This window comes from Hemibagrus wyckioides, linkage group LG06, assembly GCF_019097595.1.
Source record: "Hemibagrus wyckioides isolate EC202008001 linkage group LG06, SWU_Hwy_1.0, whole genome shotgun sequence".
NCBI lineage: Eukaryota > Metazoa > Chordata > Actinopteri > Siluriformes > Bagridae > Hemibagrus > Hemibagrus wyckioides.
In genome coordinates, this window is record NC_080715.1 from 17,981,615 (window position 1) to 18,005,589 (window position 23,975).

Sequence of the window (23,975 nt, forward strand, 5' to 3'; positions counted from 1 at the left end):
CACAGGATCTTTCTGCCCCAGAGCTGACCAAGCATGCCATTTTTTACCATGTTTTATCAGCTTTACCTGATATCCTTGAATTATAATTGTGTAAACATGTTTTCGCAGTGAATTCTCCTACCTTGTGCCTTGTTTTCTGGATTATACATCACAATCATGTATAATTTGATAATTATTTGGTCATAAAAGTGACCAATCATGAATAATTGATTGATGATCAATTTTATGACTAAATTAGCCTACAGTTTTCTCATGATTTTAACTGGGTTACTCATGGTCAGAACAAATAGTAGACTGGAAAATTTTAATTTAATGAATTTTTTTTATACTAAATAATGAATCTTTTATATTAATGACATATTGGATACATGGATGGATTGACCTGGGTCTACTCCTGAAATCTGACTGACGCCAGACCAGTTAGTCCAGTTTGGTACACCATCTTCTACACGTTTAGGATCCAGTATGGCCAAACATTGGTTTTCCAGGAGGGTGCTGCAGTTTGTAAATACATAAAGGACACTTAAAAATCACACTGATGCTGTAAGGAAACTTAGATTTTTAAGGATTTACAAATAGAATGGCTTTTGATAATGTTTTTCATATAATCTGTTATATTTAACAAATATATTCCAGAAATCAGTATTTGGTGTAATAACCCTGATTTGCAGGCGTTTTGGCTCCATGCTCTCCACCAGTTTTTCACATTGCTGTTGGGGAACTTTATACCACTCTTTTTGCAAAAAAGCAAACAGCTCAGCTTTGCTTGATGGTTTGTGACCATCCATCATCCTCTTGATGACATTCCAGAGGTTTTCAATAGGGTTCAAATCTGGAGATTGGGCAGTGCTCTCTTATTTTTTTTCCAGAGCTGTATATATATATATATATATATACTATTACTCACAAAAAGTTAAGGATATTTGGCTTTCAGGTGAGATTTCAGGATGCACCTAAGTGTCACGTCAGACCATTCGAAACCGTTTACATCAGCGTGGTCTGCATGCTAGACGACCTGCAAAGGTACGTTACCACACCACCAGGCCAGGGAGCATTTACGCTGGACGAGGGACCAGTGGGCCTCAGTGCTGTTCTCTGATGAAAGTCGATTCACATTGAGCAGAAATGATGGCCGCCAACGATGTCAAGGAGAGCGCTCTGCATCAGCCACTGTTGTCACCAGATGAGCCTTTGGAGATGGTGGTGTTACAGTCTGGGCAGGTGTGTCTACTCAATACAGAACTGCCCTACATCTTGTGAATGGTACAGTGACAAGCCAATACTACCTGAATAACATCATTAATTCAGTCATTGTGCCCCTGCATGAACAACACAGGCCTAATTTCATCTTCATGGACGACAATGCTCCAGCTCATCGAGGTCACATCATTAGGGAACGGCTGTTGGAGGCTGGGGTACCTGAAATGGAGTGGCCTGCACTTTCTCCAGACCTGAATCCCATAGAAAACCTGTGGGATCAGCTGAGTCGCCGTGTAGAGGCTCGTAACCCTGCACCCCAGAACCTCAATGACCTGAGGGCCGCCATTCAAGAAGAGTGGAATGCCATGCCTCAGCAGACAATAAGTCGACTCATGAACAGCATGAGATGTCGTTGTCAAGCTGTAATTGATGGTCAAAGGCACATGACAAATTATTGAGACATTGACATTTTATGTTGTGGTATACCCACCACTGTTGTTGGCTTTTGTTTCAATAAATTGTTTGAGATGAGGAAATCACCATTGCATGCTTTTACTTAAATGCCCTACTTTCATAATATAATATCACTGTAGCGTGAACTTTTTACATTTTCCATAAATTTCACCCAAAAGCCAAATATCTTTAACTTTTTGTGAGTAGTGTATATATTTGGACGTTATAACCAGCTAGCAGTGGTTCCACACGAGGGCGCTCTAGTTCAAGCCCTGACCTGTAGCGAAGCAGCCAGCCTACGGAACTATATTATGTTAGCCCATGTCTTTTCCATAGTTCCACGCTGAATTTGAAACGTCTCGTCTATAATATTTCGTTAAAATGATCACCAGTGCAAATTATATTGCTAAAACGCGCGTATAGTAAGTGAGTAAGTGCTCGTATTGGTGTGAGCGAAAACCTGGCAACCGTCGACACAGTGATGACGTGATCACCGCGCGCCATTTTCCCGACTTGTAGCATGCGTTCTTTTTTCCTTTTTCGTTCGAGGTGCTGGAAGGTGCACGTGCTAAGTCTAAGTTATGACCAAGCTAATCATAATGCACATTAAAAAAAAAAGCAGAAACGCAGCAGGTACGTATAACCTTCCCTCAGCTTAGAGTCAAAGGATTTAGCTTGCTAGCAAGTCTTCGACTAAGGAGTTAAGATACATCGTAAATAAAATCTGCTATGACCCAGGACCATGCATACTGACGGTCACGTGCAATGATGACTTCTATTTACTGAGGTTATAACCTGTGAAATGTTATGGCATGTATTACCTGAGCACGTGTCAGGTGAAGCCCAGCTATTAATTCAGAAACAAATAGGGCTTCTGGTCACTTTGACTGTTTTCCCACAGAGTCACCATGATACCCAACGGATCACCGTCATGGGTAGAACACTGGGAGATGTGCAGGTATGTAGGTGATCCTTACGATATAAAAATCACCATAAAAAAATGAATTCAAATCAATTCAAACTGCAATAAAACACACAATGTCTGTGTATAATTAAACACTGTACTGAGTAATGTCTCCCTTTTCCTCTCGTAATAGTCCTAGATATTTGTGACATGACTTCTACACCATTTTGGAAACATTTCTGATGATTCTGGTTCATGTTGACATGATTGTTGTAGGTCAAGTTACAGATGCACTTTCATGCTCTGAATCTACCACATTTCATTACTGTTCTATCAGATGATTGGGAAGGCCACTGAAGACCTTGTCATGCTCATGAAACCAGTTTGAGAAGACTTTTGATTCGTCACATAGCATGCTGGAAGTAGCCATTGAAAGATGGGTAAGTTGTGGTTATGTTGGGATGCACATGGTCAGAAATAAATAACTGGGATTTCCCCTTTTTGATGGTTGATAGGAAAACTATCGAAGCTGCTGGTGCATATCTGCATGATTTCATGCATTGCACTGTTACCAGATAATTGGGTTATCAGATACTTTCATAAATCAGTAGGTGCACGTGTGTTCATAATAGTGTTCTGTCAGTTTTATGTATGTGTATTATGGGTATGATGTATTAAGCCATTTGTTTGAGCCTCCTGGTTCTTCAGCTGCAGGATCCCGCACTCTCATTGCCACAGCCCTGGTTCGATTCCCAGGTAGGGAGGGACCTAACACAGCCACTGAAGAGTTAACTCTGTGCCGGTCTCAAGCGCAGATTAAATGGGAGGGTTGTATCAGAAAGGGCATCCGGCGTAAAACTTTTGCCAAATCAAAACATGCGGACCAAATGATCTGCTGCAGCGACTCCGAACAGCCGAAAGGACAATGACCTAAGCAACCTTTCTGTGAATGCCAGCTGAAATCATCTGAGATACACTATATTGCCAAAAGTATTCGCTCACCTGCCTTGACTCGCCTATGAACTTAGGTGACATCCCATTTCTAATCCATAGGGTTCAATATGACGTCGGTCCACCCTTTGCAGCTATAACAGCTTCAACTCTTCTGGGAAGGCTGTCCACAAGGTTTAGGAGTGTGTTTATGGGAATTTTTGACCATTCTTCCAGAAGCGCATTTGTGAGGTCACACACTGATGTTGGACGAGAAGCCCTGGCTCTCAGTCTCCACTCTAATTCATCCCAAAGGTGTTCTATCGGGTTGAGGTCAGGACTCTGTGCAGGCCAGTCAAGTTCATCCACACCAGACTCTGTCATCCATGTCTTTATGGACCTTGCTTTGTGCACTGGTGCACAGTCATGTTGGAAGAGGAAGGGGCCAGCTCCAAACTGTTCCCACAAAGTTGGGAGCATGGAATTGTCCAAAATGTCTTGGTATGCTGAAGCATTCAGAGTTCCTTTCACTGGAACTAAGGGGCCGAGCCCAGCTCCTGAAAAACAACCCCACACCATAATCCCCCCTCCACCAAACTTTACACTTGGCACAATGCAGTCAGACAAGTACCGTTCTCCTGGCAACCGCCAAACCCAGACTCGTCCATCAGATTGCCAGATGGAGAAGCGCGATTCGTCACTCCAGAGAACGCGTCTCCACTGCTCTAGAGTCCAGTGGCGGCGTGCTTTACACCACTGCATCCGACGCTTTGCATTGCACTTGGTGATGTATGGCTTGGATGCAGCTGCTCGGCCATGGAAACCCATTCCATGAAGCTCTCTACGCACTGTTCTTGAGCTAATCTGAAGGCCACATGAAGTTTGGAGGTCTGTAGCGATTGACTCTGCAGAAAGTTGGCGACCTCTTCACACCATGTGCCTCAGCATCCGCTGACCCCGCTCCGTCAGTTTACGTGGCCTACCACTTCGTGGCTGAGTTGCTGTCGTTCCCAAACACTTCCACGTTCTTATAATACAGCTGACAGTTGACTGTGGAATATTTAGGAGTGAGGAAATTTCACGACTGGATTTGTTGCACAGGTGGCATCCTATCACAGTTCCACGCTGGAATTCACTGAGCTCCTGAGAGCGACCCATTCATTCACAAATGTTTGTAAAAACAGTCTGCATGCCTAGGTGCTTGATTTTATACACCTGTGGCCATGGAAGTGATTGGAACACCTGATTCTGATTATTTGGATGGGTGAGCGAATACTTTTGGCAATATAGTGTATATCTGCCATGTCTAGAAAATGAAATGATCTGAAAGTATAGCAATGACTCCTAAAATGTCCTGTTTTACACTATCTACATGCTAGAGACGCCTTTTTATTATAGTTATAATTGTTTGGGGGTTTTTTTCCCACTCTGTGCTGTGATGACTATTTTCTGCTGAGGTTATAACCAGTGACCATGGCATGTATTAACTGAGCACATACATACTCTCCTCCTATGCTGCACCGTATGGGAAGCTTGTGGTAATTTATTGCTTTTTTTCACAGGTGAATTGATGCACAGATGGATAAAGGGAGCAGTGTCTAGGCCTTCCTGAGGTATATAATTCATTCATTAACATAATCTAGCCTAATGTCAGTGGAATATTCATGAATAGTTAGATCATTTCTGAAAATAATAGAAATAGAGCCATGATCATGGAGCATGATATAATCAGCTAAGCAAGGCTGAGTACAGGATATGTGCAAGGATGACCCCCAACCTACTGAGGTTATAACCAGTGAAACATTGCATGTATTACCTGAGCACATATCGTGATTTTTTTTTTTTTTTTTAGCAAAATGTGCAGCATTTTTTTAACCTGACTTTTAATGGATTTGCTTTCATTTTTCTGTTTTGTAAGGTTTCGTGCTGGATTTGTCAAACGGCAGTGAAGATGAACATACCAATACGGAATCTTCTGTCCTGTAAAAGTGTGTACATCACATCTGAATGTACTTCATACCCTTTTCTACATTCAAATAACCTTAACCTGACTAAAAATCCCAACTGGAATTTAATTGTTTTTGTATGTTGCATTTTGTTTTTTCCCCACAGGTAAAGCCTGGGATTGATTCACATCTCAGAAGTTTGCATACTATATGACTATCAGATAAATTTCTATATTTTGAAACAGAACAGCTGGAACTTTTCAAGGAGAATGCAAAGATATATGCAGATAAATGCCCTTTACCACCAACATAAAGTTGATGGTGTAAAACAGCATACATACAGGTCAAGCCAAATGAGGCATGTATGTTAAATACTAAATATATTTTAATGGAAATCTAAGTCTGTGTTAAATTAATTGTTCATCATTTAACATTTGAATTTTCATTAAAATTAATAAATTGAAATACTGGATCTGGTTTATGGCTTTTTTTTTCTTTTCATTTTACAAATACACAAAATAGGATAAAGCTAATTGAATGCAGCTCAGAATCAGTCAACCAAGTTTAAAATTGAGTAAACACATGCATTATACAAATTTCCACTTGAACATTAGAAATTAACTACAGTATTTATGCTCTAATAAAGCATTTTTTACATTCATTTGAACATTTTCTATGGAAGATCGCTTTTATACTCAAAGTTATGAGCCATAATTGGCACCCTTGAATAAATGCTTAGAAAAAAACTTCACTTAGCAACTGCTCTATTTATCCTTGTCCTTTTTTCACTGGGATATAAATGTGGTTTCTATTTTTTTCCATTACCAATCAAAGGATTTAACACAAGATTTTTGACCAAAAGCATAATGTGTATAAAAGAGTTGCCAGGAAGTGGACCCTTGACCATACTGACACCCACACAGTGAGGAGGATGATGGAGAAAGAAAAAGAGCCTAAAGATCACAGTAAAGACAATAAACCTTGAAACTTTATAAATATCGTCCATAAAAAGCTGTTTGGAAGAACAAGAAAGGGCAAGAAGAAAGAAGCCCTTCTTGAGAGCATCTCAAAAAATGCAGCATCATTGGTCTTAAAGTTGGTATTGTGCGTAATCATGAAGTCAATTTCAAACTTTTTTTGGTCGTGCATATTACTTGTGTACTTAATGACCAAAGGGAACCTACAAAGAATCATTGGTGAATCATTGATGAATCATTGATGCTTCCGGGTCACTCAAAATTAATAGCATCCTGAATTATATATTAATTCAGCTAGGATAATTCAGCCCAAATCCTGGTTGCCAGTACTAGTAGATTCAGACATGGCCAATTCCCAAACACAGAAATGGTTAAAGAATTGACTAAAGACTAAAATCTATCCAGATTCACTAACGCTGACTATGATAGAAGGGTGGCAATACACTCAGTGCATTCTAGAGGGCTGTGTAGATGCAGAATAAGGAAGAAACTGAACACCTTAAACTGTTAGATGTTCATATCTAAAGCTGCAATCCATAAATGTAAAATGTGCTGAATATCACATCACATATATTATAACAAAACACTAATACTCAGTAGTCTTAATTTCTATCATGTATGTGTTCAGTAAACATTCTTGTTTATCTAATAGCAGTGCACCAAAATATTTTAACAAATACACATTTATTTCATTTTCTCTTCAGAGCAATCCCATTTCACACACACAACAAAACATTCATGGCATCTTTTTTCCAGACCAAATTAATTGGCAAAAATAAAATAAATGATCTCATTAGTGTAGGTGCTGCCACATCACTGTAAATGTTAGACCATCTTTTCTTCCTCTTCATTTTCTTCTTCCTGGTAGTGGCGATATTCTGGTTTCAGCTCCCAGGTGCTTTTGTGAGGCCCTCTGGGATTGTAAACTCCAATTTCACGCAGAATTTCTTTCAGGTAAATCTAGGAAAGCTCGAACTGGTTAGAGATCAAGAGTCATGTCTTATCCATAAAAGCAGTGCTATAATTAAGCTGCTGATTAAAGAACACTGACATATCATGCCTCTTTAATAGATATAAAGCTTTTTCCCTTCATAAAATAACTAATGACAAAACAGCTGGCATGCAGCTGGTAACAATTGTTCATTTAAGCCCCACAAGAACTGGTGATATCTGGTGCTCGAAGTGATGTCATTCTGTCACCACGGCAACAAGTTTTTACATGAACACCATTAAAATGAGATGTGAACACTGTAGTGTGGGGGATTTTTAAAAAAAGATTATAAACAAAACAATAAACAAGATCTGAGCAGCAACAATACACCCTACAAAAAATAAATTATTAAAATAAGTATCTATAAATGCATAACTATCATAATGTTCCTAGAATTCCCCACAAATGTCATTATTTTGATCAAAGCTATATTTTATGCTGTTGTTTTTTCTTCGATGGCTTCTTGAACTAGAAGTGCACAAGGACACAAGAGAAGATGAAGCTCACAAGACAAAGCAATAGCACACTGATTAGTAGGTGAGTGTGTATCAGACGCAATGGGCTACTCAGTTCATTCATTCCTGTATCTTTGAAAAAGGCTCACTTTGGGTTAAATTGCTGATTTTTAAATAATTTAAAATATCTAAAATAACTACGGGAGCAGGTGGGATTGAGCATTCTACCTTTTACTACCCCCAAACCTTCAAACATAAATTATTATGCCTCATGACGAGCTAAGCACGTTTTTCAACATCTGAACAATCCTACTGCATTCACTGTACCAAAAACACAGCAAATTTAATACAATAATGTAAAGATATACCCTTATGCACACTATATGCTTTGTTATATTTAAAGCAGTTTGCTGTAATTAAAAACAGTGACCACTGGAGGGCGTTAGTTAGCACGGTTTTGACTTCCATCGGTTTTAAAACTTTCCCTGCTCCTGATTAGTGTCATAATTCAGCAGTATTGACATGAGTCATCTAACTTCATGACATTTACATCTCAGGCAGGGAGAAACTGAGACAGTATTTATGTGGTAGTTATACTTGAGAATGGCAAGAACCCTTAACAATGATAATGCAATCAGAGAGTTGTACAAAGCCCACCTGAGGAGAAACGCTGATCTGGAATCACGGCGCTTTGCATTATGATACCGGTGTCAAGTGTAACTATCTTAGTGCCTCTTAAAATCAAATCATATTTGTCACTTATACAAATACGACTTGACATCACGACACTCCTGATCAACTCCTCATCAAGTAACTCCTGAATAGTAAAAGCTTAGACTGGTGTATTGGTATTTCATTTGCTTCAGTATTTTAAAATGCACGTATCAGCTTTGTGATATAGTGTACACATCCACGGTATACTGCCAAAATGCTTCAGATTCACCTCAGCCCTGACCACAATAACCCAGTTACAGAAGATGAATGAATGAAAATATTGGATTATACTGCTAAAAAAAAAAAAAGCTTTAGGCATCACTGTGGTCCTTCAAAATGAAACTCTCATAGGTTAGTGTGCTTTAGAGTTGACAGCTGCAAACAAAATAAAACTGCCTATCAATAGCAAAGCACACTACACCAGCACATGAAGGGTAAACTGGTTTCAAAAATTTGGAACTCTCATGCATAAAATCAAAACAAGCATCTCATCCAGAGGTCACATTCAGAAACCAATTAAATCACAGCCCTGCATTACAAAACCCAGAACTATTTTAGGACACATTTTTAAACTCCCTACACCAGCCACTGGCTCGCATCCATTTACAGAGCTGTAGAGATTGCAAAGGCACAGAGGTACAAGCCTGTGGGGTGTAAATCTATAGATACAGAATATGCATGTACACAGCTTCGCATCATTGATTGCCTACATTATAAATGATGCTTTCTTTAATCTGTACTTCGAATGAATAAATCTCTGGGAAATCATGTGAGGATTCGATTCCATTACACACGGTCAAATTCATGTCCTGGAGTCTATAGGAGCTTGTATTTTATTGTCTTGTCTTGCATTACATTTAGTTTGCACTAGGTGTATTACACAAGGTAGAATGTACAAGGTAGAAGGTTATATTCCCAAGACTCTGAGTGGATACAGGAGTCTGGCACCCCAGGTTTAGATCGTTATCTTTTAACGTATTTGTAGGGCCACATGAGTCTGACTGGCTCAGGAACAGTGTGACTCACCACAGGTTGCTTAGTGATCTCTACCAAGTCCTTAATGTTGTAATACTGGTGTTTCTCGAAAGCAGAGAAGAGCATTTCCAGAACTTTCTGTTTGTCAGCCCTGGCTCTCTTGCCTTCCTCTTTCTTTTTCTTTTCATATTCCACCTGTAGGCAGAGAACTTGTGTAAATACATACAAAACTCTGACAAACAAACAAAGACAAAAAATACAGAAGCGAACTTACATTTCTGACAAACAAACAAAGAGAAAAAAAATACAGGAGCGAACTTGCATTATAGGTGTGATTAGACACAGGTTTGTAATTGGTGGTAATTGCTTTCTCCAGCTGCTGAGACAGTCGGAGTGGCTTCTTCGATTCCTCAATCTGTAGTCTGCAAACAATATGTGCGAGTTATAAACAATTTAACTTTGCAGCTTTGAATACTAAACACTGGTTTTCAATACACCATTGGACATGCTTACTTCTTTAACTTCATGTAGCTCTCACTGACTGCAGGTCTGCATTCAGCACGTTGTACTACCATGCCTTCAAGTGTAACCTGGTCTTTGAAGCAGAAACAAAAAGCAGTATTATTTATTCATGTGTGTTAAACATGCAATAAATCCATTATGACTTGTATAAACAAACTCAAACATGACATTTGTCAGAAAGCTGTGGTTCTAACATCTACTCGTAAATGAATCCATAGTGCCACTCGATAAAATTAGGAAGAGAAGTACCGAACAATGCAGAATAATTCTTGTCAGAAACAAGCACCCTCAATTGTAGTGTTGGCGTACAACCCCTTTTCAAATTTCAACTTGACATTTGCAATCTTGTGATTCAGACAGGTGCTTTCTATGCCTCAATACTTATATTTTGCAGTTTTATTAATAGTGGTCTGACAAACATGTAATATATTTAATCTCCCTGAACTTTGCAATAGAAATCCATAGATAAACACACACAGACACACACAAATCTAATATGTTCAGTTTACATATAAGCATTTTTGTTTTCCTAGTGTGAAGCCCTTATCTACAGCACTGTGAGGTCTGCACATCTCTGGTTTTATGACTGAATGCTTTAATATTTGATTTAAAAAAAAAAAAAAAAAAGTGTTCATGTACCAAACAATACCGCAAAAGGTCATGGTTTTGAAGGCTCTCTGGTCCAATAGAAAACCTTTTAACAACATCACAATTTCACCCACAAAATCCATCACCGGTCTTGCACACAATTATTAGCAATTACTGACTGATGAGTGCAGGAGTACTTGTTGGAGTGACTTAATAAATACACCCACTTCTATTTTGAAGCATCCATTTGCCTCACAGTAACGCACAGTTCAGCGGCACAAGAGGCCACGCGGTTTTTATTTGGGGGGGAAAAAACACCTCACTGTTCATGCTCTTTAATGTTACACAAGAATGATCATAGAAACAATATCCGAGAAACCTCCAGTAATGTAGCGGGAGGCATTCACATCCATGCTCAATGGAGTTGGGGGTGGTGTAGGCTGTGGGCTGCCAAACCGCTGCTGAGATGTTGGCAAGGTTAGAGGTCAATCTTACGCCCCCTCACAGGTTACCATCCGCTCTGCTCTGCCTGAGCTCAAAACATCCAAACATCCCAAGTCATCTACATACACACACACACACACACACTCTCTCTTTTGTCTCTTTCTTTCTCGCTCTCTCACCAACCTGTGTGCACCAGCATCTTGAATCAGACTTCTCAGCTCATTTGCAAATATCTGCCGAAGACAAGCATTTCAGGGCAATCTGTTGCATCGTCCCATCCTCCCCATCAGCTAATTCAGTTGTTATATCTTTTTGTACAATATATCTCTCATCCAGAGTTTTGTGATAAATTTTTCAGCGGGTTATTTATGCCTTGCAATTAATCCGAGAGACAATTTCTCACTTTGGACTGTTTTTGGCATCGACTTTAAACTGTGAATATTGCTCTCTTGTGTTTCAATCTCAAACTCAGTAGAGGCTAAGGAGAAGGCGGGGTGTCAACCATACTCTTCCATATAGAACTGGAAAGGTGGAGAGCATTTATGAAAGAAACACTGTTGAGAAACATCACAGGCAACAGAGTGATCTCAGTTGGAAAAAGGTGGAGAAATTCTTTATCATCCGTGTGACATTTTCTTTAGAACGTCTTAACTCTTGTTGCCACCCACCACCTCCATGTTACGCAATGACGGTCAACTGTAATTTGCAGTTTCAAATGGCAAATGTCTCATGTATAAGTCTTTCCTTCAACAAGTGCCAATCAAGTGATTTAACCAACACCTCAGCAAACTATGAATAATTTAACAGTGTTACCATTTATAGAAAATCTTGGCACCGAAAAAAAAAAGACTGCTCACTATAATTATCGTCAATTACCCTTAAAATTAAAAATAAGAGTGACATCTGGCTGCGTGTGTAGTTTTTTTTTTTTTTTTTAAGTAAAAATACTGAGGAAAGAACTTTAGCTGAACTTTTCACTACATTTCTGTTTGCAACTCAATATGTCATTATATTCACAATCATGATATGCATTGTGAAATCTATCACAATACACAATGATTCGCTAACATCCCCCCCTTACAGCTGTAATTAAAACACAGCTCTAATGAGCTGTTACTCATAGCTTTGTACCGGTTTTACAATCTGGAGTAATACTTAGAATGGCACAGGATCCTACGCTTTAATATACAGAATATGCATATGCAAATTAGAGAGCATGAATTTAACATTTACTGTGAAAGTCAAAATCAAGTGCCTCTTACATTAAGCATTGCTATCTTACTAGTGGTTTTCAAAAGGCTTTCTGTAAGCATGAGCTAATTAATGCACAGTCACATGGGCTGTCTATTACTGTTAAACCATCAGACCTTCCATAAAAGCTGGACACTTACACTGCCTGAGAACGGAATAGAAGAGAAACACAAATATACTATTACAAGAGAAAATGTATGTCTTAAAAATTCATCCAGTAATGAATTAAACAAGTAGGACCTGGTCCTGGTCCTTCTTTTAAAATACTTCAAACAGAAAGGAACTATTGAAGAAAAACCTTTTCAGATATTTGACCTTGCTGTTTAGATGAATTCTAAAATCTAATCAGTTCATGTGTTGGTCACGATGATCATTTCATTTCAACTCTAAACATTCAACCACTCCTTCTTGAAATAGCGGGCACAAACAGACAGGCGGACGGACGGACGGACAACCCAAAAACATAATGCCTCCACTACTCAGGGAAGGAGGCTTAAAAACACATTATGCCAACTATAATAGGCCAAACTATTCAACCTCAAAGCACAAAATAAGTGTATTGATACTTGGAGCATAACAATATACACATTTTCAGTTTTCTGATTTGAAGAACTATATTAATCGCAATGAAGTTTAATTATACACTACACAAACTGATTGAATCTGTATAAAATATAAAATATACAACGTATATACAAAAATGTATACATAAATATACAAAAGCCTCTGTCACAATCATATGGCATGACAGTGAAATTCTTTCTATGCACATCCCAGCTTGTTAGAAATTTGGGGTCGGAGCCAAGATATGGCATCCCTGGAGCAGAAAGGGTTAATGGCCTTACTCAAGATGGCAGTGGCAGCTTGATGGTGCAGGGGCTTGAATCCCTAACTTTCTGTTCTGTAGCCCAGAGTCTTGAACCCTTGAGAGTAGTGATTTTAATCATCCTAGATTACATTTTTGGCATCTTGTATTTTGGCTAGAGAATGCTAATTATGTGCCTTCACTGTCAGAAAAATGACCAGTGATCAACTGGTGATTGTTGCTGCACTGTTTGCCAGTAAATGTTTCTTCAATGACTCCATGTCTGCCAGTTTCCTTCTACCTCCAGATAACATGTCAGCAGGGAGACTAGCTACCCCTAGGGGTGAATGTGCATGAAAACATGTGTGCATGATGCCCTGTGATTGACTGGAGTCCTATTCAGAGTATTTTCCTGCCTCAGGTATTCCTGGGATCCACTATGTTTTTGATCAGGATAAAGCACCTGCTGAAGATAACTAAATGAATGAATGAATGAATGAATGAATGAAGGTATTAACTGTTAGATTGTTTATAGTGGCTGAGATGTATAGCAGCACATTCATTCTATGTTGCTGTCTGTAAATTAAAATCTCATTCATCACAAACATCATGTCTTGTTGTTTTGTTAAATTACCACAAGCTCTATGAGTGCTGAAAATCATCTTTCGGAATGCCTGCCAGGTTAACCCCCAACAACAATAAACCACTTATATTCCAACCACTCAAATTTATAATTAACTACAGAAAAACAAACTCTTTGTGCGTAGTATTACCAAAGCCCCCCTGCTAAAGTCTGTTCACTTGGAGGCCATCTAAGCAACAATTGTGGGCAGTTATTTTCAAGCGCGGATGTACTTAAATGAAATGCGCACACAAGAATACATACACAAGAAAAATTGACAAAAGGACATTTCAAATATGGTTGTCAAATAGCTCTTGATCTTACAATCTGACAAATATCGTGCAAGTCCTGTGTAGACCTTGTCTCCTATAACATAAAACACTTTCGTAAACATTGCACTGTACCTGAAGGAACAGTGAAAATACAAACACCCTATATGAGTGTAAGAAATATGCTGTCTGCACTGTCTTACACGCTGCATTATTCATGCCTCAAGAAGCGGCTTGTCTCTACTCATACGGTCACTAGGACAGCTCCCTTGTCTCACACTGTACTTTGATGTACTCTGTATGTACACAGATGCCTAGTGTTTAGTCACCTACAATAAATGAATGACTAAGTGAGTATTGGTTATAGCATTCAAAACTTATGATGTTAGTCTCTTCCCTTTTTTTCCCAAAATCATTGAATCATCACCCTCAGTATTTGTCATTGTCAACATTATCCAATACCTTGTCCAAGTCTCTTTTTCAATACTGTACTAGCCTTTTTATACACATGAATATTTTTCTATTAAATTTCCTTTGAGAAATGCCGCCTGTACTGTAACTTGATTTCCTATAAGCTGAAGAAAGGCACTTGAGACATGCTATTCTTTGCACTTAAAAGGGACCAGCTTTATGGCAAGAGCTCTTATTACTTTAAGTAATCAAATGATTATAGCTACTTATAATTAAGTAGGGTATTGTATATGAGTCTAGAGCCAATAGAATTGGAAAATACTAGAAAAATTCAGCATGGTTTTAAAACATTTCTAATGATTATAAACAGTGGGTGAACCTTGAAGTTACATCTTCTATCCTAGTCTGGAAGAGACGACTTCTTGTTACTAGTCTCAAATAGCATGCATGATGCCAAAGAGCTAAGCTCTCCTTACCCAGGGCAAAACAAATAATTTGACGTGACTGACAAGACGTCATTGTTGACAGACACAGCAGACAGAAATGCCTCAATGGCCAAGTGCAGAGAACGACGCCAGAGACACATTAAGACGGCAGTCTGTATAAAGGCATATCTCCTTAGCGACAAACAGACGTTGCTTAGGCTGTCTATTATTGTCAGCCCACATTCTTATGGTAATATTACAAAAAAAAATGTTGAATCCTAACCCTGAGAGTATTTTTATTACCTAATGACACAGTGTAGTTTTTTTGGTTAGTATATTCTAAGTCAGCTTGAGGTCAATGACTTCCTTTGCCATTGCATAGCTACGAATTAAAGTTTTTACCATAACTGATTGTGCTAGTAATTCATTTTCTCTCCAAGATATAAACAAGGATTGTAAAGAAGATGCATCCTTTCCCTTTTAGGCCTCTTAAAGTGTGTGTGTTGCATTGGGCACACTTATGCTGTCTGAAAGATGAAAAACAAGTCATTTACATAAACATGCCAATGCGCTGTTCTCGATCTGGCCGTGTTTATTAATAAAGCTGCCAATAGTCACTAGAAGCACACAATAAGAACAGATGGCCCTCTGAAGCAAAGATTCTGACAAAAGAGAACTAAAATGTGTAAACTTTGACATCAATATACCAACCTGCCCTACCCCCCAAATTTCCAGAGGTTTAGTTTAAGCCCAGCATGTTAAGCTGAGTGTATACTGTTTGGCCAAGTGCTCTAATCTTACAAGCTGCTGCCCAGCTGATGATCTCTTTCATTAGAGCCGAATGAGTGCTAATTGCTGAACCAGAGCGGAGGAGCACATCGGAGTGGAGAGGTGATTAAATCCAGCCTTTAAAGTGGATGGGAGGCAGGGCTGTGTGCTCGCTTTCTCTCTCTTTTGCTCTCTCTCTCTCTTGCACTCTCTCTCTCTCTCTCCCTCCTTCCCACTGACGCAGACAAGCCCACCCTTAACAGCCCTCCTCCTCCACCTCCTCCTCCTGAGAGTGTGTAAGCGTTTGTGACCGTGCATGCATGCACTTGTATGTGTGTGTGTGGCTGCGAAAGGCTCCGGCACTTGCTGGCAGGGCTCAGTGCTCCCGCGCTCAATGCCAGCGCCGCTGCTATTTGCTTGCTCGCCCGCACACACGCAAACACACTCCTCCCCCTACACACACTGTCAGGCTGGGCTCGGGAAACGGCATGGAATGGAATCTCAGAAGGATGGAAAGCGAGCTAAGGCAGATTAATCCGGACTTGCTGCAGCCCAGCAAGAGCTTTAAGAAGCCCTCCTCGGGCACAATCACCCTCAATGTGGGGGGTTACTTATACGCGGCACAACGGCAAACTCTAGCCAAACACCCTGGCTCACTACTTGAAGAGCTTGTCAGTGGTAAGAAAGCTGTGCAGCATGTAGACTCCATGGGCAACACGTTTATTGATCGTGATGGGCCTGTTTTCCGCCACATTTTGAATTTCCTGAGGACCGGGGAGCTGATCTTGCCAGATGACTTCAAGGAATTGGCACTTCTACGGCGCGAGGCCGACTTCTACCGGCTGAGCGAGCTGGCCCAAGCGCTGCAAGAGTGGGAGCAGCAACAGGCAGGTCAGCGTGAACCTGCCTTTCTAGAGGTGACCGACAGCCACGAGCGCTCACACGGCCTCAAGGTCTACTGCAGCGATTCAACCTTCATTGAGAAAGTTAAAGCGCGTCTGGTGCAGATCTCCAAGAGTCGTCTGGATGGCTTCCCTGAGGAGTTTGTGGTCTCATCTAACATCATCCAGTTCCGGCACTTCATCAAGTCCGAGCAGGGTTCACGTCTGGTGCTCAAGGAGGACAGCACCTTTCTGTGCACTCTGGAGACGCTCAAGCTTGAAACGGTCATGATGGCTCTTAAAGCAGGCTTTCGTCTGCTCACCTGCCTGGACAGTAGCCGGGGATCAGTAGTGCAATGTGAGGCCCTGCACTTTGTCAAGTGACCCAAACCAGCACAAAAGTACCCATCAACCCGCATTGATGTTTCCAGCCATCAGCACAGGACCTGCACTGTATTTACAAAAGAACATTCTGCAATGTATGCTGCTTCTGCATTCCTCAAGCTCCTACTAACCAGCCTTGAAAAGTAAAAAGAGGTGTTATGTATTGTGTTTTCTTCTGGCATACTATGTATAATCTTTCACTTGACAAAAACTAGCTTTTTTTTTTTTTTTTTTTTTTAAAGTAAGATAAAGAGCATATGGATATTGGTTTATGAACTGAAATGTATTATAGAAAACCTTTGCCTTTTTTTCCAGAATATAATCAGATCAGAGGAACTGGTTCAGGTTCAGAACAGGTTTCATAGGAACAACTACTGTGATGTATGATCAACAGGTTGAAATACATAATGCATGTGCAAATATTATTTCCCTTTGGGAGCAAATGTTGTAATTGCTGGTGTTGTGAAAAAGTAAAGTTGACAGCAAAAACCTTATTCAGAACCTGTGAATGTTTTGCAAAATAAAGATTATAAATAGCAAATTGTAGCACATTTTATTTAATGCTTGTTATATTATTGGATTTGCCTGCTTCCAAAGAGGTCAGTAGATTTTGTTGCATTATTTCCTAATATTAACAGTAATAGAACAGTCATCTATATAATAGTAATAGAGAGATTGCATACACTCTTGTAAACAGAGTTGCATGGGTTCAGTATAGACATAGGTAGAATTCACTTCCCAAGTAAGAAGACAGAGACTATTACACGGTGCCCTAAATAAGTCTGCAATATTCTGTATGACCTAAAAACAGGGGGCCATTGTTCAATAATTATTAAATTTCTCCTCCAGCACTGAGCCTAATTTTAAAGCAGCTAATTTGAAGCTTTTACTTTTGTGACAGAACATGAGATACCATATACTGTGTATAAATAGCAATCATCCATGAACACGAATTCACTGTTACCTAATACAATAAGAGCTTTCAATATGCTTTAGTATCTGACATTTGATCAATAATATGTTTGACTAAATGACAGATACTATCTCATTGTGTCATCAGCTTTTTGTTCTGCTAACATATAATTCAAATAACAAAGCAATGTTATAGGTATTAATGAATCCTATTTATATCCATACAGCTATCAAGCACATAAAAATACTGGTGACTGTTTATGAATACATTTGTTTGATGCCAGTGTAAACTCGGTTACAGCCAGAAAAGACAGTCATTTTCAAATGAAGTAACTTTGGACATATGGCTACACCCACAACAAGGCAGACTGCATCTCCACACACAAAAATACATCTGTTTCCATAGAATCGGTCCTGCACCCATCTCCTGCTAATGAGTCACAATGAATAGTTGACACTTGAGGAGACAGAATCATACCCATCCCCACAGTTTGTTGTGAGAACATCAAACTGGGTTTCATTTTTAATTGCAGATAAGGGTCATTCATTTTTGATGAGAGACTGTGGGGCTTATTAGCCCTTATCCATGGCTGATGATGCATCTCTAACCCGCAGGCATCAGGGCAACTAACACCTTGTGGTGTGGGTGGGGGGAGGTTGCACGCATTTATTTCAGATGTAAGAGCCATTAACTGCTCAAATATTCATGGATTAGTCTCACATCCATTTGCTGCCAGGCAAGACTCCTACATTACAACAAAAGCCCGCTGATTCTTATCGAGTGTTCCAGGGGCGACATGACTAATATCGTTATAATAATTAATTGGTCAAGCTTCCATTTTAATTCAAGGTGGCACATACCCCTAAGGGGTCTCATAAACACATTTATATCTGTACACAGTCAGGATGAAAATGTGATTTGATTTCTTTCCATGTTTTATTAATAAATGCAAGTCCATCACAATTTGGAGGTAAATGTGTTGTCTTATATTCACTCTGTCATTTATTCCATTTTAATGGATTCATCACAGTTATACTAATGGTGCAGACAAATATTTCACACCACGGATTCAGGCATCATAATACGTTCTAATAAAACACTTACACATATTACACAGACATTTAATGGCTACTCTCAAATGGCACCATGCCAAACTAACACATTGGCTTCAAATTCCTAGTGCATTAAAACTAAATGTGGCCATACCAAGCTTAGAGAAAAAAAAAAGCCCGCCCACTCAGTAGTGTGGTCTTGTAAAGATACAGTGTCTTACGCAGAGGCATAATGATAAACTGTGCATTTCTTAATTAGCCAGGGATGAATATCTACACATGAAACTGCATGTCAACTCTGTCAATAAAGCTTTGATGCCACTGTATAATAACTACAATAGCTGAACACTACTTACCACCTTCATGAAGAGGAATAACAGCTTTCTGGATGTCAGGAGGAAATAATGAGTATAACTGCATATAAAAATAACCTGATCCTGTATCAAAAGGAAATGGCTCAAAACAAACTGATTACATATTTAGGGTGGTCTGAACAACAACTGCTTCTCCGACAGCATTCTTTCAAAAATGCAAACTGATGAAAGGAAAAAGAATTTTGGGCGTCACATCTTAACACCAGAGGGACCAGAATCTTAAATAGAATCCCAAGCAGGGTTTTGCATTAATAATGTGAAGTGTTAGATGGGTGAGAATAGAGGAGTGTGAAAAATACAAACCTTCAGAGGAAAAAAGAAAAACCCTCAACTTCATAATTATTAAATTTGCTCTGCTTAACTTAAATATCAATTTCGTTTAACAAGAGCGATTTCGCAGAGATTGATTTTACAACTTCTATATGGAAACAAATATGCTTTACTACTATAACATCATGCACAGCTGCAATGATTCAGAATTCCTAACCACATAATGATCGCCTATTTAGATGGTACTGAATAACACTAATTTTTTGATCAAGATACATCAGACTCAGAAACCAACCACTATGTGAGACATTCAGTCATTTAGTAGCCACATTGCTGAATATATTGCACCACTTCTTGCCTATAATTAAGAACGGTATAATGAGTAGTAATGGTTACAAATGGATAGCATCAATTCTCTTACTGAGGCTGGCTATATTCTAATACAGAGTCTGGAATCAGCTACTAGGACTCATTCACTTCTTTAAAACATGATTCTCAGAAAAACACAAAAAAATTATTGTGGAAAAGAGGCAACTAAACCTTCCACCACACCAACCATCTGCACTAATTATCTCAGTTCTCTGACTCCTCCATATTCTATTCCTTTCTATTTCAGGTCACAGAGGGGAAAAAATCTGTTACTAAGTGCAGCATCATTTATGACTTTTGATGGACCCAGTTCTTTATACCTGTTGTTTTAAATAAGTACTGTAATCGTGAAATGCCTTTTAGTGCATGTGTATGCTTCAGCGTTCTGCTTTTTGCTCTAGCCTGACCTGGCAACCGACTATATGCGCCTACGAGTGTCAAGGAAAGTTGACTTCCCAGCCTGTTATTGGGTGTGAGGCAGTACTGTTAACAAGCAGTATCTCACATTTGACTGTGACACCTTATGAAAGCCTCTGAGGCACATCCATTCAACAGTACTCGCTCAACACATACACATGCACGTGTGCACACCAGCACACACACCTCTAACACACCACACAGACCATTTATTTCAGGAACTGGAAAAAACACAGCTGAACACAGCTTCCACTCTTTTCCCATTGGATACAAAAACACATATATGCATTTCTAAGTTCAAACTCCATTAGCAGCCTGAGACTCTCTGAATTAATGTGTGTGTGGAGCACTAGATAAGTCTAAGAGGAATAATCACTGGTCAGGGTCTATTCTAGCCAATCCTGTTGCATTTAGGTCAGCAAAGGCTATGTATACAGTGGACATTTACATTGTAACACTGAGAAAACAACCACAACTAAAAAGATTTGATAGGAAATAAATGTCAAGTTCTACAGCTTAGATTTTTTGCATTCATGTATATGTAGTTTTTTGCTAATTCTTAAAGTATTCATACATACATGTTCATGAAATATGTAATGAAACTTTTCTTTCTAAACACAACCTGATAGGGGTTTAACTACACAACAAAAAGTTATAGTGTATAATAACCCCATCATTAAGCAAGAACGTTTCATCATTTTCAAATTACTCTGGTTTCATAATGGAAGACCATCAGGAATCATTTTGAATATATTAGAAAACTTACCAGCTTCAACTAGCATAATTGTTCAAGCAAATCATTTCAGCCAATTCAGAATAATTTAGCTATATTGCAGTCTAAAAACGGTTTTATTTCTAATTTTATTGCTGCTTACTGCAGTTTCGTGTGTGCAGGGGAAAAAAAATGTACAAAATTTTTTTGCACTGAAGAACCATATGTCTGTAATTCTCTGAGAAATTCTTAGAGTGTTTGGCAGCTTTGAGCCTTTATACACTGTTGCATTTGATGAAGTGTTTTTCACCCTGAACTACTTCAATTCATAACTTGCCTGGAAAAAATATTCCCCCTCCCTTACCACCCCCATAGGCCAGAGAAAGCTTTTAACTGAAGCAAGAGCCTCTATTCATTGCCAACTTCGGTGGCTAACCTGTTGCTTAGCAACCACTTAATCAATACCTGCGGCTTGCAAGAGCTAGGCAGACGGCTGCAAAAAATATTCATAAGCAACGAGAACAAAAAGAGAACAAGAGATTAAATTCCACATTTTGTTGCATTTGCTTTCGCTCATTAGCTATGTATTCTTAAATATCCTCTTACTGCTAAATCACACATCACATCAGTATATTAGAATTTTTGGATATTGTTACCAGAGCACAGTAACAGAAAATGGTTGTGATGTTGCAATAACCACATGTGTATACTTGTGTGTGTCTGTGTGTGTACATACACACCCACCCACCCACACAAACAGACATACACACACACAATCAAAATACAGTTCAGGTTGAACTAATGGTCAGACTCAAACCCAAAGTTTGGTGTAGGATGTGCTTGTATCTAAAGCTTCTAAATATGGTTCATCATACTGTACTATAAATGAAGAGATATATTCTTGAGCTTTTGGATGCATTTCAAGGACACTATTCTAAGCTTCAGACAACTGGCATGTATGCCTTAAAGAAAAACTCCACCTTGAAATATATTAAGTATAATAATAGCTGTGATACGTGTTAATGCTTATTTGTTGGTGGATGTAGAACGTTGCTAGTGCAGACAGACTGTTGAGAAGCAGAAAATAATTCTAGCAAGTTCAAACATAAGCGATAATCAGCTTTCACTGCTGGCTCCTTTCCTCACACACAGGTTAGCAATGGTCACAATCATATTGATGATTAAATAATTCAGTGATGATCCAGCACAGAGGCAGAAAGATACAAAAGCAAAAGCTTCACTCCAGGTTTCAAAAGGCAATGCAGCTATATGATTCATTTGCAACAGTTTAAGGAGCATAGTGGGCAACAAAATCAATCAGTGAGATGGCTTTTACAGAGGACAACATTGAAGAATGGAAGTTGAAGCTTTGGAACCTGATCCCGATCAGACTAACAGTGCTGCTGCACCAGTTTCTTTAGGTAAAGGTGAAGCAAGTGCTATTTCCCACTGACACCACTGTCAACAAGTGGTTGAATGGCAGTGTACATAATGCAGGAAACGGTTAACCAAAGTGAAATCAGATGTAAGTGAAAAAGGTCTAAACCATCTTGGACACCACTGGTTTAATGACAACTCTCCTGAACTCGACGACTATAGATTCTGTTAAAGTGGGTAAGAGATTTCACATTGCTTAAAGAAACCTTCTTTCCATCACAAGTGTTTGATGTGAAGGCTCACCTGAGGAGTTCTCTGTAAAGACGGCCAGGGTCTGGCCCCCCACAGTCTGCATGGTGAACGGATGCTCTGTGGGCGCTCGCACTGACATGGTCTTCTCCCCGGAATATTCAACCACACTCAGTTCTTCATTCAGATTGAATGACACCTGAGAAACAGTAAGTCACACAAACTCTGTGGCACCGTCACATGTATTTTTCAGGGATTTGGGGATAATAATAGTCCAATAGGATGCCCTTACACCATAAAACACCAGTTATATCTGATGGCAAACTGAAACATTCAGTTTTACTCACTCTCTGTTTTATAATTCATATAAATATTTACATATTTCATATAATTCACGTTGTCTTTTTAAATGCAATTGTAAATGGGAGACAAACAATTAAGATATCAATTTATCTAACAATTAAAAAAGCAAATTTCAGCTGTATACATTTATTTATAGCCATATTTATGAATTTAAAGAGAGTGGCTTTAAAACATTGATAAAATACTCACCATTGTTTTTCCTTGTTGTCTTGTAGAGGTGGGAGGAAAAAGGTAGTGGAAGGAAGTTACAACCATTCGGACAAAAACACAGGATTTAATCGGCTACTTATTAGGGAAATTCTGCTTACTTAATTATTTTAAGTTTGCCAACTTCACCTCGTCCAGATGCTTTTCCCCACTGCTGCGCCAGATACTTAGGAATCTGGTGGGGGAAAACAACATGGCTTTAAGTTAGTATAGTGTATATAGTGTATTTATTGCGTATAGTGTAGCAATAAGTAATCTAGCATATTTTTTGAGATCTACAAATACTGGACCAACCTTCACCAACCAAACGCCGGTGTTTTGCTTGGCTCTTGTTAAATCGACATCGCGGCCTTTATCGGACATAACTGCAGTCTCTCAGCTCCACTCTTAAGGAGAAAAAACTAAGCCTAGAGGCCAGAAAAACGCCTGTGGTCACTTGCTTTAAAAATGACTATATACTAAGGTGCTAGGCTTATATGTTTGAGTCATGGCCCAAAGAGTGCAGTGTGTATATATACTGACACCTAGCGCTGGTTTTAACGCAAACGTGAGCAAAATGCAAAAATGTATGTAACTGCCCTTATAGAGCACTTTTTTTGTCCTGGTATTTTTTTTATTGATTTCTTTTTTATATTTATGTTTATGTTAATTATTTTATGTTTTGCTGCTGCTGCTGTTGTTGTTGTTGTTGTTGTTTAGTCTTACTTTAAATTGTACGACGTTACCTTATATCTGCCTTGTAGTTTTTGTCTTGTAC

General features: G+C 39.0%; 2 protein-coding genes and 1 long non-coding RNA gene across 3 annotated transcripts; 2 read left to right on the forward strand and 1 right to left on the reverse strand.

Annotated features, from left to right (window-relative positions):
- Positions 1-1,943: 1,943 nt before the first annotated feature.
- Positions 1,944-5,903, forward strand: LOC131353973 (uncharacterized). Its single transcript, XR_009204680.1, has 6 exons — positions 1,944-2,286; positions 2,555-2,611; positions 2,895-2,997; positions 5,050-5,100; positions 5,406-5,475; positions 5,600-5,903. It is a non-coding gene; the product is annotated as an uncharacterized LOC131353973 (long non-coding RNA).
- A 1,187-nt stretch (positions 5,904-7,090) lies between these two features.
- gtf2f2b (general transcription factor IIF, polypeptide 2b) lies at positions 7,091-23,675 on the reverse strand. Its single transcript, XM_058391340.1, has 8 exons — positions 23,513-23,675; positions 23,320-23,393; positions 23,201-23,219; positions 22,703-22,847; positions 10,059-10,140; positions 9,868-9,967; positions 9,597-9,740; positions 7,091-7,370 (listed from the first exon to the last, which is right to left on the reverse strand). The coding sequence occupies exons 1-8, from the start codon at positions 23,579-23,581 to the stop codon at positions 7,236-7,238; spliced, it is 768 nt and encodes a 255-aa protein (XP_058247323.1). The 5' UTR covers positions 23,582-23,675; the 3' UTR covers positions 7,091-7,235.
- On the forward strand, positions 15,943-17,456 carry kctd4 (potassium channel tetramerization domain containing 4). Its single transcript, XM_058391339.1, has one exon. It carries the CDS (start codon positions 15,971-15,973, stop codon positions 16,913-16,915), a length of 945 nt encoding a protein of 314 aa, XP_058247322.1. The 5' UTR covers positions 15,943-15,970; the 3' UTR covers positions 16,916-17,456.
- Positions 23,676-23,975: the final 300 nt, after the last annotated feature.